Source organism: Nycticebus coucang, chromosome 4, assembly GCF_027406575.1.
Source record: "Nycticebus coucang isolate mNycCou1 chromosome 4, mNycCou1.pri, whole genome shotgun sequence".
NCBI lineage: Eukaryota > Metazoa > Chordata > Mammalia > Primates > Lorisidae > Nycticebus > Nycticebus coucang.
In genome coordinates this window covers 2,596,838-2,612,928 of record NC_069783.1, presented here as the reverse complement: position 1 = coordinate 2,612,928, position 16,091 = coordinate 2,596,838, and the positions used below count along the sequence as shown (strand labels likewise).

At 42.3% G+C, this 16,091-nt stretch overlaps 1 protein-coding gene across 3 annotated transcripts in view; it reads right to left on the bottom strand.

Annotated features, from left to right (window-relative positions):
- TRAPPC12 (trafficking protein particle complex subunit 12) overlaps positions 1-16,091 on the bottom strand; it is a 108,464-nt gene that overhangs the window by 75,802 nt on the left and 16,571 nt on the right. For all 3 annotated transcript variants that reach the window (XM_053587106.1, XM_053587108.1, XM_053587107.1), the window contains exon 3: positions 10,902-11,018. In XM_053587106.1, the coding sequence (XP_053443081.1) occupies positions 10,902-11,018 (117 nt within the window). The remainder of the gene's footprint in view (positions 1-10,901; positions 11,019-16,091) is intronic.

Sequence of the window (16,091 nt, the reverse complement as noted above, 5' to 3'; positions counted from 1 at the left end):
GGATTGTTGGCTTTTTTCATGTGGATTAATTTGAGTTCTTTATAGATCCTAGTTATTAAGCTTTTGTCTGATTCAAAATATGCAAATACCCTTTCCCATTGTGTAGGTTGTCTATTTGCTTTGGTTGTTGTCTCCTTAGCTGTACAGAAGCTTTTCAGTTTAATGAAGTCCCATTTATTTATTTTGGTTATCATTGCAACTGCCATGGCAGTTTCTTCATGAAGTCTTTCCCCAGGTCAGTATCTCCCAGTGTTTTTCCTATGTTTTCTTTGAGGATTTTTATTGTTTCATGCCTTAAATTTAAGTCCTTTATCCATCTTGAATCAAGTTTTGTGAGTAGAGAGAGGTGTGGGTCCAGTTCCCGTTTTTTGCATGTGGATATCCAGTTCTCTCAACACCATTTATTGAATAGGGAGTCTTTCCCCCAGTGTTATGTTCTTGTTTGGTTTATTGAAGATTAGGTCCTTGTAAGTTGTTAGTTTCATTTCCTAGTTTTCTATTTGATTCCAAATGTCTATGTCTCTGTTTTTGTGCCAGTACCATGCTGTCTTGACCATTATGGCTTTGTAGTACAGACTAAAATCTGGTATGCTGATGCCCCTGGCTTTGCTTTTATTACTAAGAACTGCTTTAGTTATATGGGGTTTTTCTGGTTCTATACAAAACGCAGAATCCTTTTTTCCAAGTCTTGAAGGTACAATTTTGGTATTTTAATAGGGATGGCGTTGAATTGGTAGATTGCTTTGGGAAGTATAGACATTTTAACAATGTTGATTCTTCCCAGCCATGAGTATGGTATGTTCTTCCATTTGTTAAAATCCTCTGCTATTTCCTTTCTTAGGGTTTCATAATTTTCTTTATAGAGGTCCTTCACCTCTTTGTTAGGAATATTCCTAGGTATTTCATTTTCTTTGAAATTATGGTGAAGGGAGTTATGTCCTTAAATAGCCTTTTATCTTGGCTGTTATTGGTGTATACAAAGGCTACTGACTTGTGGACATTGATTTTATATCCTGAGACATTACTGTATTTTTTGATGACTTCCAGGAGTCTTGTTGGTCAGTCTTTGGGGTTCTCTAAGTATAAGTTCATATCATCAGCAAAGAGGGAGAGTTTGACCTCCTCTGCTCCCATTTGGATTCCCTTTATTTCCTTGTCTTGCCTAACTGTATTGGCTAGAACTTCCAGCACTACGTTGAATAGTAAAGGTGACAGAGGACAATCTTGTCTGGTTCCAGTTCTAAGCGGAAAAGCTTTCAGCTTAACTCCATTCAGTAAAATATTGGCTGTGGGTTTGTCATAGATAGCTTCAATCAGTTTTAGAAATGTGCCACCTATGCCTATACTCTTCAGTGTTCTAATTAGAAAAGGATGCCGGATTTTATCAAATGCTTTTTCTGCATATATTGAGAGGATCATATGGTCTTTGTTTTTGCCGCTGTTGATATGGTGAATAACGTTAATGGACTTGCGTATGTTAAACCAGCCTTGTATCCCTGGGATGAAACTCTTGATCATGATGGATGACTTTTTTGATGATAAGCTGTAATCTATTGGCTAGGATTTTGTTGAGAATTTTTGCATCTATATTCATTAGTGTGAAATTGGTCTGAAGTTCTCCTTTTTAGTTGTGTCTTTTCCTGGTTTTGGTATCTGGGTGATGTTTGCTTCATAGAACGTGTTGGGGAAGATTCTTCAATTTTTTTGGAATAATTTCTGCAACATAGGAATAAGCTCTTCTTTAAAGGTTTGATAGAATTCTGGTGTGAAGCCATCTGGACCAGGGCATTGTTTTGTGGGGAGATTTTTTATTGTTTCTTTGATCTCAGTGATTGAAATTGGTCTGTTCAGGAGCTCTATTTCTTCCAGGCTAAGTTTAGGGAGAGGATGTGATTCTAAATATTGATCCATGTCCTTCACATTGTCAAATTTCTGTGCATAGAGTTTCTGGTAGTATTCAGAGATAATGTCTTGTATCTCTGTGGGATCAGTTGTTATTTCCCCTTTTCATTTCTGATTGAGGTTAGTAGAGATTTTACTTTTCTATTTCTAGTTAGTCTGGCCAAAGGTTTATCAATCTTATTTATTTTTTCAAAAAACCAACTACGTGTTTCATTAATTTTCTGAATGATTCTTTTGTTTTCAATTTCATTGACCTCTGATTTAATTTTGGATATTTCTTTTCTTCTACTGCGTTCAGGCTTAGATTGTTCTTTTTTTTCCAATTCCATAAGATGTCTTCTGAGTTTGCTGATGCGCTCTGTTTTTTGTATGCAGGCTTCTAAAGTGACAAATTTTCCTCTCAGGACTGCTTTTGCAGTATCCCACAGGTTTTGGTAGCTTGTGTCTTCATTGTTGTTATGCTCAAGGAAGTTAATGATTTCCTCTTTTATTTCTTCCTGCACCCAACTGTCATTCAGCAGAAGGTTGTTTAATTTCCATGCCTTTGTGTGGCGTTCAGCATTTTTGTTGGAGTTGAGTTCTACCTTTAGTGCCTTGTGGTCTGAGAAGATACAGGGTAAAATTTCAATTCTTTTGATTCTATTGAGGTTTGTTTTGTGTCCTAGGATATGATCAATTTTGGAGAATGTTCCATGGGGCCATGAGAAGAATGTATATTCTTTATTTTTGGGATGGACTGTTATATATGCATCTGTCAAGCCAGTTGTTTATGGTTTTATTTGAGTCCCTTATATCTTTGTTTAATTTCTGTTAGAGGATCTGTCTAGCTCTGTGAGAGAAGTGTTAAAGTCCCCTGTTATTATGGTGTTATAGGATAACATGTTGCTCAGACTAAGTAAGATCTGTTTCAAGAATCTGGGAGCATTTAAATTGGGTGTATAAATATTTAGAATTGAAATGTCTTCTTGTTGTATTCTTCCCTTGACCAATATGAAGTGACCATCTTTGTCTTTTTTGACTTTAGTTGCTTTAAATCCACATGTATCTGAAAACAAGATTGCAGGATTTTCTTCTGGATTCCATTTGCCTGAAAAATTGTCTTCCAAACCTTAACTCTGAGCTTTAATTTGTCTTTTGAGACTAAGTGTGTTTCCTGAAGACAGCAAATCAATGGCTTTTGTTTTCAGCCAAACTTTGCCTTGTTAGTGGGGAGTTCAAGCCATTAACATTTATGTTATATTCTGTTATTATATAATAGATATCTGTTAAGTGTGGTAGCTTTGTATTCATCTTATTTCGTGAAAGTCCACTGCTTAGTTTTGTCTTTTGCATCATTGTGGAAGTTAGGTTCTATCCTTTAATTTCTGGGTGTTTACTTTACTGGTGGTCCCTTGTGATGGTCACTGTGTAGAACAGGTTGAAATATTTCCTGTAGATCTGGTCTTGTGGCAAATTTCCTCTATGTTTGTGTATCAGTAAAAGATTTGATTTCTCCGTCAATTTTAAAGTTTAGCTTAGCGGGATATAGAATTCTGGGATGGAAGTTGTTCTGTTTAAGTCGATTAAAGGTGATTACCATTGTCTTCTGGTTTGAAAAGTTTCATTAGAGAAGTCTGCAGTCACCCTGATGGATCTGCCCCTGTAGGTCACGTGGTGCTTACTCCTGGCAGCTTGCAAAATCTTTTCTTTTGTCTTGACTTTGGACAGGTTCATCGCACTGTGTCTTGGAGCAGCTTGGTTAGAGTTGAGGTGACCTGCGGTCCAATATCCCTCTGAAAGGAGTGTGTCAGAATCTTTGGTTTGGGAATTTTTCATTTATAATATTCTCTGGTATGGCTTCCATTCCCCTGAGGCATTCTTCTTCCCCTTCTGGGATAGCAATAACTCATATGTTTGAACGCTCCCATAATTCTGACAATGAACGTTCTGCTTTCTCTCTCTTCTTTTCTGCCTCTTTAACTATCTGAGCTATCTCAAGAGCTTTGTCCTCTACCTCTGAGATTCTTTCTTCTGCATGGTCTAATCTATTGTTGATACTTTCTACAGCATCTTTAAGTTCCCTAATTGACTGCTCCAATTCCTTCAGCTCTGCTATTCCCTTTCTATATTCTTCATGTTATTAATCTCTTATCTGATTTTGTTTTGGATTTCCTTTTAGCTATCTTCTACTTTCTCAGCCATTTCCATCATTGTTTTTTGGTTGTTTTCCACTTTCTCAGCAATTTCCTTCATTGTTTTCATCATCTGTATTTTAAATTCCCCTTCTGTCATTTCTAACATTTCTTTATAGGGGGAATCCTCTATAGTAGTGATTAGTACTTTTATATTATTATTTTTTTTAGTTGGTAGCTTTCATTTTTAAGGGCAATGGTTCAGTTAACAATTTTCCCTCATTGTTTTTCTGGATCAGGTAAAAACTTGCTATTTGTAATATCAGGAATAAAGAAGTGTTGAATTAAAAGACAAGCGGGGGACCTACTGGAACAGCAGATGCGTACGTGCACTGGGCTCGACCTCTGAGACTTTTAGCAATTGGTCGTGTGCATATCCCCATCTGCAGTGATGGCACAGAGAGGCCACCTCACTCCTCTCCTCTCCTGTCCTTGGACAGTACAGGACACACGGGAACCCAATTCACGCTTGTCAGAATAACATAGTATCTTCAAACCCAGCAGGTAAGGCTCAGGGTACTACTAAGTGTGGCAGCTAAATCATGAGGAAATTTTGTTTTGTTTTGTTTTCTGAGAAACATAAGGCCTTAGATATAGCAGATATGAAGTCTCCTGATGTTCAGTTCCCTGCCACCAAGGCCATTGGAATTTGGGTCGTTTTAAAAAATGCATAAATGAGAAAATCTGATTATGGATATTTATGTATTAGAAATATAATATACTAAAAGCTCCTATCTCATTTTATATCCTGTATGTATAGATATTCATACAAATAAAATGTTTAACTGTATTAATAAAATTACTTTAAAGGACTTTGCAAATACAAAGTACTCCATAAATGATTTAAAATAGTAAAATATATCATATAAAAAGCCCCCAGCTCTCACTATCATTTCATATACTAAGATGTGTTTTCTATTTTTCAAACTACATCACTACTATTTAAAATGATGCAAAAACTTATCTTAATTATTCATTATTTTACAAATGTAAATCTTTTAAAAAGTGCATTCTCTCCCAACTAAAAATAGAAAGCAGACACGTTTATGCTCCTGTTACAGCTTCTCCCAGTAAAATTCCCCCACAGGTGACTGAATATAAAAGATTTACTTGGACAATTGCTGCTACTGATTAAGTATGTGCTCTTAGACTAAGCCATTTTCTGATTGATATTGACTGGTCTACAAATGACATGCAAACTTAAACTAATCTGACAGCCAATTTTCCAGAAGTCAGAAGAACTCAACTCCTTGGGACAGTGACCCGACATACATCCTGTGGCAGGGAGCCAGGCAGTCCCTTCTCCATTTCTCAGAGGAAGCCCAGATGGCCATGAGGACCGAAGACCTGTTTGAGGCTCCGGCTGTGGGAATGAGGGGCAAGGCCGGGCCAGGCACGGCCAGACCCGGCGCCCAGCCAGGGAGCTGCACTGAGGCCCAGCACTGCCATCTCTAATCCAGGTTGGGATTATCTGCTGGTGTGAGCATCAGACATGCCCGCAGAAGGAATAAAGAGATGGGGATGATTTTCCTTCTATCATAATTAAAAACAAGGAAAATTAAAGGAATAAAAACAGGAGAGAACACAAAGAAGTCATGGTAGGAAAGTTTATCATTTACAATTTATACTTTTCCAAATAATGTTTTCTCCTGCTGAGAGAGCACAAAATATTTATTTCACTTAGTTCACTATGTACTCCTAAAACATTCCCAGGCACAGAAACACTTTTGCTTGCACCAAAGGGGATCACCCAACACCATAACTTATCTCTTCCAGAGGTCAGGCTGTGCCATCTCATCCTTCAGGGCCCTGGCTGGACACAGTGGTAGCTTCACAGCCATGGGGTTTCCTGAAGAGAGTCTCACGAAGAAACTCTGCAGAGGTCTGGGCAAGGGAAGCAGGGCCCAGGGACTGGCGCAGAGGGAGGCCCTAAGCAGGTCTGCACCTGCAGGGCCCAAACATTGGTTTTGAAATGTGATACTAATGAATGTGGCTCTAGTTAATTTATTTCAATTGCTCTAAAGAACTTAATTGACTGTTATCTAACATAATTTTCTTTTTCTTATTGTTGGGTATTAAGTAAGGTTTTTAAATCAAATTTTTGGTCAATACAAATAATATGGCAACAAACTTTTTTTTTTTAAGATATTTTTTCTTTTTCTTTTCTTTTATTTTATTATTTTGCAGTTTTTGGCTGGGACTGGGTTTGAACCTGCCACCTCCAGCATATGGGGCCGCGCCCTATCCCTTTGAGCCACAGGCGCCGCCCAGCAACAAACATTTTTGAACATTCCTTTTACAAACATGTACAAGACTTACTCTAAAGTATATAACTGGAAGTGGGACTATCAGGCCAGAAGTTCAATAAATACTCATTTTGTTAGCCACGGTCCGACGGCTCCACGAGGCGGTTATGCCCATGCAGGCTCCACCCCCACCTGTCTGCTCCCCCTGCAGCTGCTGCTGCTGCTGCTGCCAGGTGGATGGGCTGGTCCACTGTCCTCCTCCTCTGGCTGTCCACGTATAGCAAGTGTGTTGCGGTGTTTACTTTATCAGGCTGGGCAGCAGCCTTGCCCGTGAAGTCATGTGGAACTGCAGGGCCAGGGCCCTCAGTGAACGCAAACAGGTTGCAAGTGGAGTGAGGCTGCCGTGCCCCTCCCTGCAGTTTGCCTGCAGCTCTAGCATTTCCCCCAGACTTAGGCTGACTCGGTGGGGAGGGGGTGGGGGTTCAGAGAGAATGGGCCAGAAGAACCAGCCGGCACCAAGCTGGAAGGCCTGGCACCTTTTCCTTTCACAGTGGGGCGTGTTCAGTGGGGTAAGAACAGAGCCAGTTCTTATCATCATGTGCTGTCTGCTGTTTGAAATCATCATTACTTATTTCTTAGCATGCTCTTCTGCTATTTTCATCTCATTTGTTTTCCACCTCTTGTTCCCCTTCCTGGTGGCTTCCTCCATTCTCAATGATAAGATGTCAGAAATGTGCAACGAAGAAATTATTTTTAAAATCAGAATTTAAAGTGTACCACCTAAAACTCAAGCTCTGTGGAGGAAATCCTGTAATTACTGCACACTACATGCAGAACCTTGATAATGAAGTTAGAGAGGAGAAAAAGGTCTAAGTTGAAATAAATATGACTTTCTTTTACTAGGATTAAGATATAGGATCTGCTGAAAACCAGGCATTCCATATGAAATAGGCATTCCATAACTTCCAAAAGATGAGAGAAATAGTCTTAACAAAAATCACTGAGGTAGCTAATAGCATGTACATAACTTTTCTCCATCTGAGGCTCAAACGGAGTCATTAACTCTACAGGTGATACCGTTAAAGTGATTAAAATGTCCTCCTCCCCAGGCTGTGACATTCATTTCCCTGTAAATTACAAGCTTAGAACACTCTGACATGACTTAGGAAAATATATTCTGAATCTCTTCCCTGGCCTTAAAGACAATAGGAATTATTTTAAGATATACTGTAATTAAGATACCAGGGCAAGGTAATGATCTTATAAATGCATTTCTTACCTTAAATTAGTTCCCTTGTTAGGACTGTTAATAAAATCTCTACTGGCCTCAAGTATTTTCAGTGTATGAAAATAATCAAACTATTATATATATTTATTAATACCAGGAACAATCAAAGAAGGTAAAAACACAGCCTATAGAACAGATTAATTACAGTTAATATGCATGGTGTATGATTTTTAAACTCCTCACTGTAAAGTACAGTCATACTTCAAATACAGCCTGTTACTCATGACTATGTATGATAAGGTTTTTCCAAGGCCAAATAAAGGGAACCACCACCACCCTCTCAGCAATGGAACAGCTGGTTCCTGCTATCAGGAATCTGCAAAGTGAGTATTTTGGACTGTATTAATTTTCAAGAGACAGGGTTTGACTCTGGGACCGAGGCTAGAGTGCAGTAGTACCATCAGAGGTCACTATAACTTCACACTCCTGGGCTCAAGTGATCCTCCTGCCTCAGCCTCCTGAGAAGCTAAGATTACAGGTGCTCACCACGAGGCCAAGTTAATTTTTCTACTTTTTGTAGACATGGGGGTTCTTCTCAGGCTGGTCTTAAATTCCTGGCCTCAAGCAATCCTCCCTCCTCAGCCTTCCAAAGTGCTAGGATCACAGACATGAGCCACCACATCTAGTCTTCAAGTTTTTTAAACAGTAAAACTCATCCACCACTCCTTCCATTTCTCTCCACCCCCCAAAAAAAATCTCAAGAGAGACCTTAGCATGTAAAACAGACACTGCTGAAGTGCTCCACGTGGTCCTGGCTGCCGCTGGGGAGGAAGGAATGTTCCATCGTCCTGCAGACTAATCTGCCACAGTGGCTCCATTTCTTCTCCACTCTTCGGGGACCCTGAGAGTAGTTCTCGCCCATCCTCTGAGCTCCTTCCTCTGTTTCTTGAAACCAACATTTTGACTTGATTTTCTCAAAAGAGCAGCTTCCACCCTGGGGGTGGGGGGTCCTTTTATTTATCTATTCACTCTCCCCTTTATTTATTCAAACAGTTGTTGCGCACCCACCACGTGCTTGGCTGTGCGGGGCCCAGAGACTCACTGAGAACAGGACAGGCGCCCTGGCGTTTATCACAGATTGTTAATTTTTGTACTCTGACTCTGCCTCCACCAAGTTATAGCATTTGTTATTGACACCGATGACGTGTCAGCTTCCAGTTCAGTTTATCATGGAGTTAGGATAAAATCCAAGTAACTAAGAGCGCTCTGCCAATGTTCAGTATGTTTTCAAAAACAGGTTCTTTTTGGCAAGATACCAAAAAAGGTTTTCTGAGAAAAAGATCAAGGATCAAAGGAAGGTACAATCGAGATTGAAGAATAAAAATATAAGAAATTAGCCTTTGTGAGAAATGGAAAGGATGTCATTTTTTTCCTTTTTGCTTTTATAGGAAGCAAGAGATCTGCTGACAACAGAATGGAATAAAATTGAAAGTGGGTCTGAAGGTCTAAAGTCAAAAGAGAGGGCCAAGGAAACTCCGTCCACTCGGCCTTCCAGTGGACTGCAATCCTGAGAGGCCTGTAGGTGCCTGGCACGTGGGTCTGTGCCCATCACAGCTGGCTGCTGTGCCCTGCACAGGAGCCTCAGGCCGAGGAAACTCTGTCCACTCAGCCGTCCAGTGGACTGCAATCCTGAGAGGCCTGCAGGGGCCTGACACATGGGGCCGTGCCCGTCACAGCTGGCTGCTGCGCCCTGCACAGGAGCTTCAGGTTGGCATTGTAGGGGCAGCCCCAACTTGTCCAAGCCCAGAAAACCCGCTAAAGTGGTACAGAATTCACAGAACCACACGTGATAATGAGGATGTGTGAATTCAAAAGAACTGATCAATTACAAAGGACTGTTGTTATTCTGCTGAGTGTTACTATGAGCCGTCCACAAGAAACTCCTTACCCGTGTTTCTGGTTCAAGACTTTGCCTCACAATCATCAGTTATTGCCAGCAGGATGAAGACAGGCATAAAGCTAACTTTCAGATACTGAGGTAAAGGTAGATGTGATGTAAAAAGACACTAGGGTTCTTTGGAGTTTTACCATTAAGTCTTTGTGCTACTAAGTGACTTATGTCCCATAGTCGTTAACACAGGAGGTGAGTCACCTCTCAGTTGAGACTAAACCATATGTTTCTTTAAAAAAAACTTTAAAAATTTTCATTTTCCTTTTTAACTTTTAGTTCACAGGCTAACTTTTATCTCTGACTTAAATGGGCGGCAAACTTTAATCCTCAAAAGATTTCTAAACTTCTCTATTACTGTATCTGAAAAAACTTAAGGTTACTTATAATGTGTGAAATTTGGAGCTTAGTACAGAAGAATTAGCTACAACAAAGAAAAACAAGTTGGCAACTCTTAGAAAGAGAAGTGAAGTAGGAGACCCCATCTCCTTTTCAAAGGTTGAAAAGTGAACACCCATTGTTCAGATTGCTCAACCCAATCAAGGCTGAGGGCATGGACCAAGTGCCCCTGAAATGTCATAGAGCAAGGGTGAATTTTAACAAGATAGTTTCAGAAAGCTAGTGGGACCTGTTCCCAAAATCACTCACCTTGCCCTCCACACCACTCTGATAAAGCACCCACTGACCGTGCTCAGATACAGAGTGGGGGTGGCTAAGTGCACCCTAGGACAAGCTGGGGTACAGAGCAGCTCTGCAGTACCGGAGAGAGGCCACCCTGGGAGGGACATGGCGTGGCACGTGGCTGTCCCTTCAGAGCATTTATCAGACCGCTACCTTAGCACTCCTGAATGAACCGTAGGTGAGAGGATTCTGGTATCTTCTCCTTAATAAAGGAAAACAACTTAACACTATTAAAGCTGTGTTGTAGATTAGAAATTCCCTGAAATAAATCAACATGTATAGTATCGGTGACCCAATATTAATGAATTTTAAGACATCGACTTATGTAATTTAGGGCAAACTTTAAAAATTGTTTACAATTCCTCCTGTTCAATTATCAAATTTCTATCTGAAATGGAGAACATGGAGTATATTTTAAAAAACAAACATAAAAACCTTTATTCCCATTTATTATGTCTGATAAAGCATATTTAATCAAAGTACATGCTGTCTCAAGCAATCTGATCTAAAACAATGGCATTTTAACTGATTAGGCCTAAAATTATCTGTGTATTAATATGATGCACTTGTTGCTACAGGACTATTATCTAATCCAACAAAATTCTCACTTATGTGCAAGGGCTTTGGATAATAAATTGAAACTAATTAACTTCTAGAGAAAATGCTATGTAGGAAGGTAATACTTAACAAAAAACAAACTGGAAATCAAACACATTGCCACTTACAATTAGCTGTTTCAGTCCCACAAAAGACTGCTCCACGGAGTTGGCATTCAGGACTTGTCTCTTTGCTGCAGTTTTTTCACCCAGAAAGCGAAGCATCAAGTCTTTAACTGCATCTCCCTGGAAAGAACGTAAGAAAAATATGTCAAGACAATAAAATGTCAATTAAAGTTAGCTAACCAGAACTCATAACTCAACAAAATCCCTCATTTCTCCATTAGCTTATAGAGGTAAAAGTAATGGTTATATTACCATAAAACTTCGATTAACCAGAAGCTAAATTATCATAACTGTTAATACAATGTATAATTTTAGAATTGCTCTTCATTTTGAAGAAGAAATGGTAAATTACCCCCACCTGTACCAGCTTACAGTGAGACCCCAAACCAAGCCAGAAGGGCTGCGGGTGAGGGCTTTGGGAGGCCTGGGAGTGAGAGGTGACACTGCTAGGGACATGAGCCCCAGTTGCTGGGAAGACCACCGGGCCCACGCTGGACAGTCTGCCTGAACCCTGTCAATCAGCTCACTGTGGCCACTGAGGCTTCAGGAGAGGCTTCAGGCCCAGCGCTGGAGGAGGCAGGTTACCAGTGGCACGAAGGTGCCGCCCTTCACACTAAGTTTGCTGGTCAGACCGAGGACAATGGAGCCTCCCTTCTTGCAGCTGCTCATAGTTAGCTCTCCGCTCACCGGTGGGGGGGTGGGGGGTTTGGGGGTGGGGAGGGTGCGCTTTGTGCTGCAGGCCAGAGAGGAGTCTACTTTCACCCTGGCACTGAGGCAATTTCCATCTCCTGGCTGACTCCTCAGATGACCCTCATCTTGCAGGTTGAAATCTGAAGCATGTCACTTTAAAGGGGGGACAATGAAGGCTAGGGGAAGGCCCTACCTGATGAGGGACCTGGGACTTGCGGCAACAAGCACCCTAGGTGAGTATATTTACCATCAGCAGAATCCCTGTGGTCCAAGCTGGCCATTACCAACGTAAGGGATGTTTGGGGACAAGCCAGTGACCAGGCTAGTGCTGAGAACACCATCACACCCTGCAGTACAGGCTGCGAGTCCAGAGCAAGGCCTGCTCACTGGACACCTGCCCCAGAGGTCAGCATGAGCACACTCCTTGCTGCAGGGCCCATTGGAAGGAGACGTCGCAGGCCGCCCAGGACAAAGAGTTGTTATGGAACAAAGCTCGGGATGTCTCTCTCCCTACTGGCACCTAAGGAAAGGCAGTGTGGAGAGGGAGCAGCATCTCTGAGGCCACCAAGATGCTGCTGGGTAGCGGCTGCCGCAGAAAACACACAGCACAGGCAACAAGGTCTCGGCAGAGCTGAAGAGAGAAACTAAAACTGGGCAGCCCCGGGGGGGGGGGGAGGATGACGCCCCCAAATCTCTCCCTCTCAGCATGGAGCCAGGCCGCAGGATGAGGGGAGGAGTCGGAGTGCAGAGCTCCCTGCAGGCACCTCCCCACTGCCTCATCCCTCCCATTGTTCTCCGGTTTGCTGGGAAACCCGCAGAGGCAGTTCCACTAATAAGCAGGCTATTTCAATCTTTTGCTATCTTTCAAAATGGTGACACTTAAAAGCAATAACGAGCCCATGTGAGTGAGGGGTGCAGGACCGCTGCAGACACTGGCTGCTGTCCGCTCTGCTGACACCTTCCATGGAGACTGACAGCCCGTTGGGGGGCGGGGGGAGCACAGTGGCTCCAGGTCACAGCCCATCTCCCCCGGGCGCTGAGCCTTCTGCTTGCAGAGCGAGACCTTGCCTCTCCTCACACAGGCAGAGGCCTACGAGCAGCTCTTACAATTTCTGCCTTCAGAGAGTTAAGGTGAAGTGCTCAAACAGCGGAGCCGCAAAAGCAGCTAACTGATCTAGCAGCGATAATTAAAGGGCAAAATAAAAAGAGCTTAGACGTATGGCTCCATAAAGCTTTGCAAAAATGCAACTTGTACCACACAAAGAACATTATCTTAGCCAGAGGAACAGCGAGCTGGGCAAAAGAGCAAAATCAAATCTTAATACCAGGGAGGGAAGACCAATTTAAATCCTCCATCCTTGAAACATTCTCAATTAATGAGGCCACACTGCGAAACTCTCTTGTCCTTGAAATTCTCTTTAGAATTAACACTTGGGTTACCACAGAAAGTTCCTGAGATGTGAGCACATGGCCAACGATATCCCACCTTTGGAAGTCCAGGGCTGTGACAATGTCTTAAGACCCACCCGCCCCTTGCTGTGCCACTAACTAAAGGCAGTCAGGGCACAGTGAGGCTGAGGTGTTTAGACCACGCGTCCTCCACATTTACAGGGGTGACAGGAGGCGGCTTTCCTGCCATTGTGCCTGGTGGAGTCCCTTAGAGCCAGCGGGTTCTCTTTCTCTTTTTATCTCTCTCTCTCTCTCCCTCCCTCTCTCCTTCCTTCCTTTCTTTAATATAGAGGAAGAAACATCCCGATTCTGCGATGGATACCCACACGCATCACTATTTCACGATTAACCCTCCACCCCCCAAAACTACATGCTTTTAATGTAGTTTACATCGGCCATTAAGTGATCATGGAAAAATAGATACTAACCATATTCACATAATATTAAACGGCCTCTCATAGCCCTGAGGCTGAAAGAACAAATAACACTTTTTCATATAGACATTAAAGATAAAGGTGCAGCATCAACGAATTTGAGAACTGAATTACCTCAATAGTTGCTTTTGAATAATTTCAATACAAAGCACTCTGAATACATTAAAAATTATACCTATCAAAATACAAGTCATTGGTCATTTGACAAAATGATCAAATTACCTTGAGGGCACATCATTCTGTACAATAAATATGCCAAGGTAAAGTCTGAAAATATCCTTTAGTTTTTTAAAGAAAGAGTCTCACTACATCATTCTCAGTAGAGAGATGTGATGTCATAGCTCACATAAATGTCAAACTTTTGGCCTCAAGTGATTCTCTTGTCTCAGCGTCCCTAGAAGCTGAGACTCCAGGTACCCACCACAATGCCCAGGCCTTTTTTTTTTTTTAAAGAGATGGGGTTTCACTCTTGCTCTGGGTGGTCTCAAACTCCTGAGCTCAGGCAATGCCCCCTCCTCAGGCTCCCAGAGAGCTGGGGTTACAGGCACGGGCCGCCATGCCTGGCTTCCTTCAGGTTTTACTTGTATGAAAACCCTGATGCACTTTAAGCTTTAACTAAATACTTCTGCACCTTTATAGTAACTATAAAGTTTCTCTTTGTATGAACTTGGTGATGCCTCAGTTGAGGCATATTTGAGATAAAGCCCTTTCCAAGTGTATTATATTTATAAGGTTGCTGGACTATCAATTCTGTAATATTTTTTAAATTTGTAGAACTGGGTATGAATTTCCTGGTTTTCTCTAAGACTTGAACACTAAGGAAAGAATATGGAATAGTTTTCCCATTTTTAGAATTTCCTTGTGGTATGAATTTTATGATGTTCAGTAAGTCTTGAAAGACAGTTAAAAGCTTTGCCACTTTCCTAGTATTTATAGGGTTTCTACTCAATATTATCTATACTTTGATGTTGAGTACGATGTCAAAAATGCCAGCAGGTTCTTTAAAACCAGCAAAGCATTAAGCAGAAGTCTATTTTATCCAAGGCAAGGCTCAGGGCCCACAGAGGAGATGTGAAGAGAATGTACCACAGTCTGACGGTCCCCCATCCTCTTGGTCAGGGGAGTTACAGAAGAGGAAGTGGCCAGTTCTCACAGCCAGCAGATGGCCATGGTCCATAGGCCTCCTGTAATGCAGGACATCTTATAGTCCCTTCTAGATTTTATTGGCCAAAGACAAAACAGAACCCAGAGCAGCTGGGTCAGAACATATTGACCTTGCTGTCTGGCACAATAAGGAGCTTACGGTCAGGAGGCCGCACACTGAAAGCCGGCTGCCCCTCACCTGCCGGTCCTCTGCCCAGCCTCCACCGAGGCACTCCACTGGTCACCCAGGGAGCGCCTGACCCTCTGTCTCTAGTGTCTGCTGTCTCCCCCAAACACCTGAACATAAAACGACAAACAGAAGCAAAACCAACCCCCAAATCGAGAATGTGGAGGAACCAGAACCCTCAGACATCTTTGCTGGGAATGTAAAATGGAAACACAGACTGGTGGAGCTTCCAAATACTGAACAGAGCTGCTTGCAACCCAGCAGTTCCACAGCCAGCCATACCTCGAGAGAGCTGAGAACATGTGTCCACGTGGACACCTGCACACAGATGTTTACGGCAGAGAGGCGACGCTGACCCACCGACAAGCACCACGGGATGAACGGGTAAGACACAATATCCACACGACACAGGTTGTCAGTAAGAAGGATGGCTTTCCGTTACGTGCTGTAACACAGATGACCCTGGAACACGTATGTGTACTGAAAGAAGCCAGTCAGGAAAGACCAAGATGTGTATGATCCCGTTTATGCAAAATGTCCAGAACAAGAAAGCCCGAGAGACAGACAGAGATCAGGGGAGCTGGGGGTGAGGGTGAGGGTAGGAGGATGGGGAGCCACTGCTGAAGGGTTTGAGGTTCCCTTTGGGGTGATAAAAATGTTCTCAAAATTGATTGTGGCAATAGTTGTACACCTCTGTCAATATTCTAAAAACAGTTTGAGTTGTACCTTTTAAATGTGTGAATTTATGGTATATGAATTACATCTCAATAGAGCTGTAGAACCAAAGCTAAATCTAAACTCTTTTCTTACAAGGCCCTAAACAAATCCGAAATCAAAATAAAATGTTTCACAGGTGAATCATCTCTAAGAGTGTTACAAAAGGGTCTGGACCGGCCTCTCCAAACCCCGCTAGCTTGGGCATATGCTTCAATTTAACTGGGCATTCCTTAGACTGGGGACATAACAAAAAGAAAAGAGGCTCCCCTGTGAGTGTGGTGAACAACAGGGGCAGCCACGCTGCTTCTGTCTGTCTCTGAGAACAGAGGCCTGGACTCACTGTCCTACTGTGAACAATCACCACACTGGACAACAGAATTTAACGATTGTTTTCAGACACAGAAAAGACTGTTATCTAAGACAGGGGAAAAATGAGTTGAGATTGTGCACAGTGGCCTGTACCCGAAATCCTAGCACTTTGGGAGGATGAGGCAGGATGTTACTTGAGGCTGGGAATTCACAACCCGCCTGGGTAAAAGGAGGATGGTTGAGCCCAGGAGTTTGAGGTTGCAG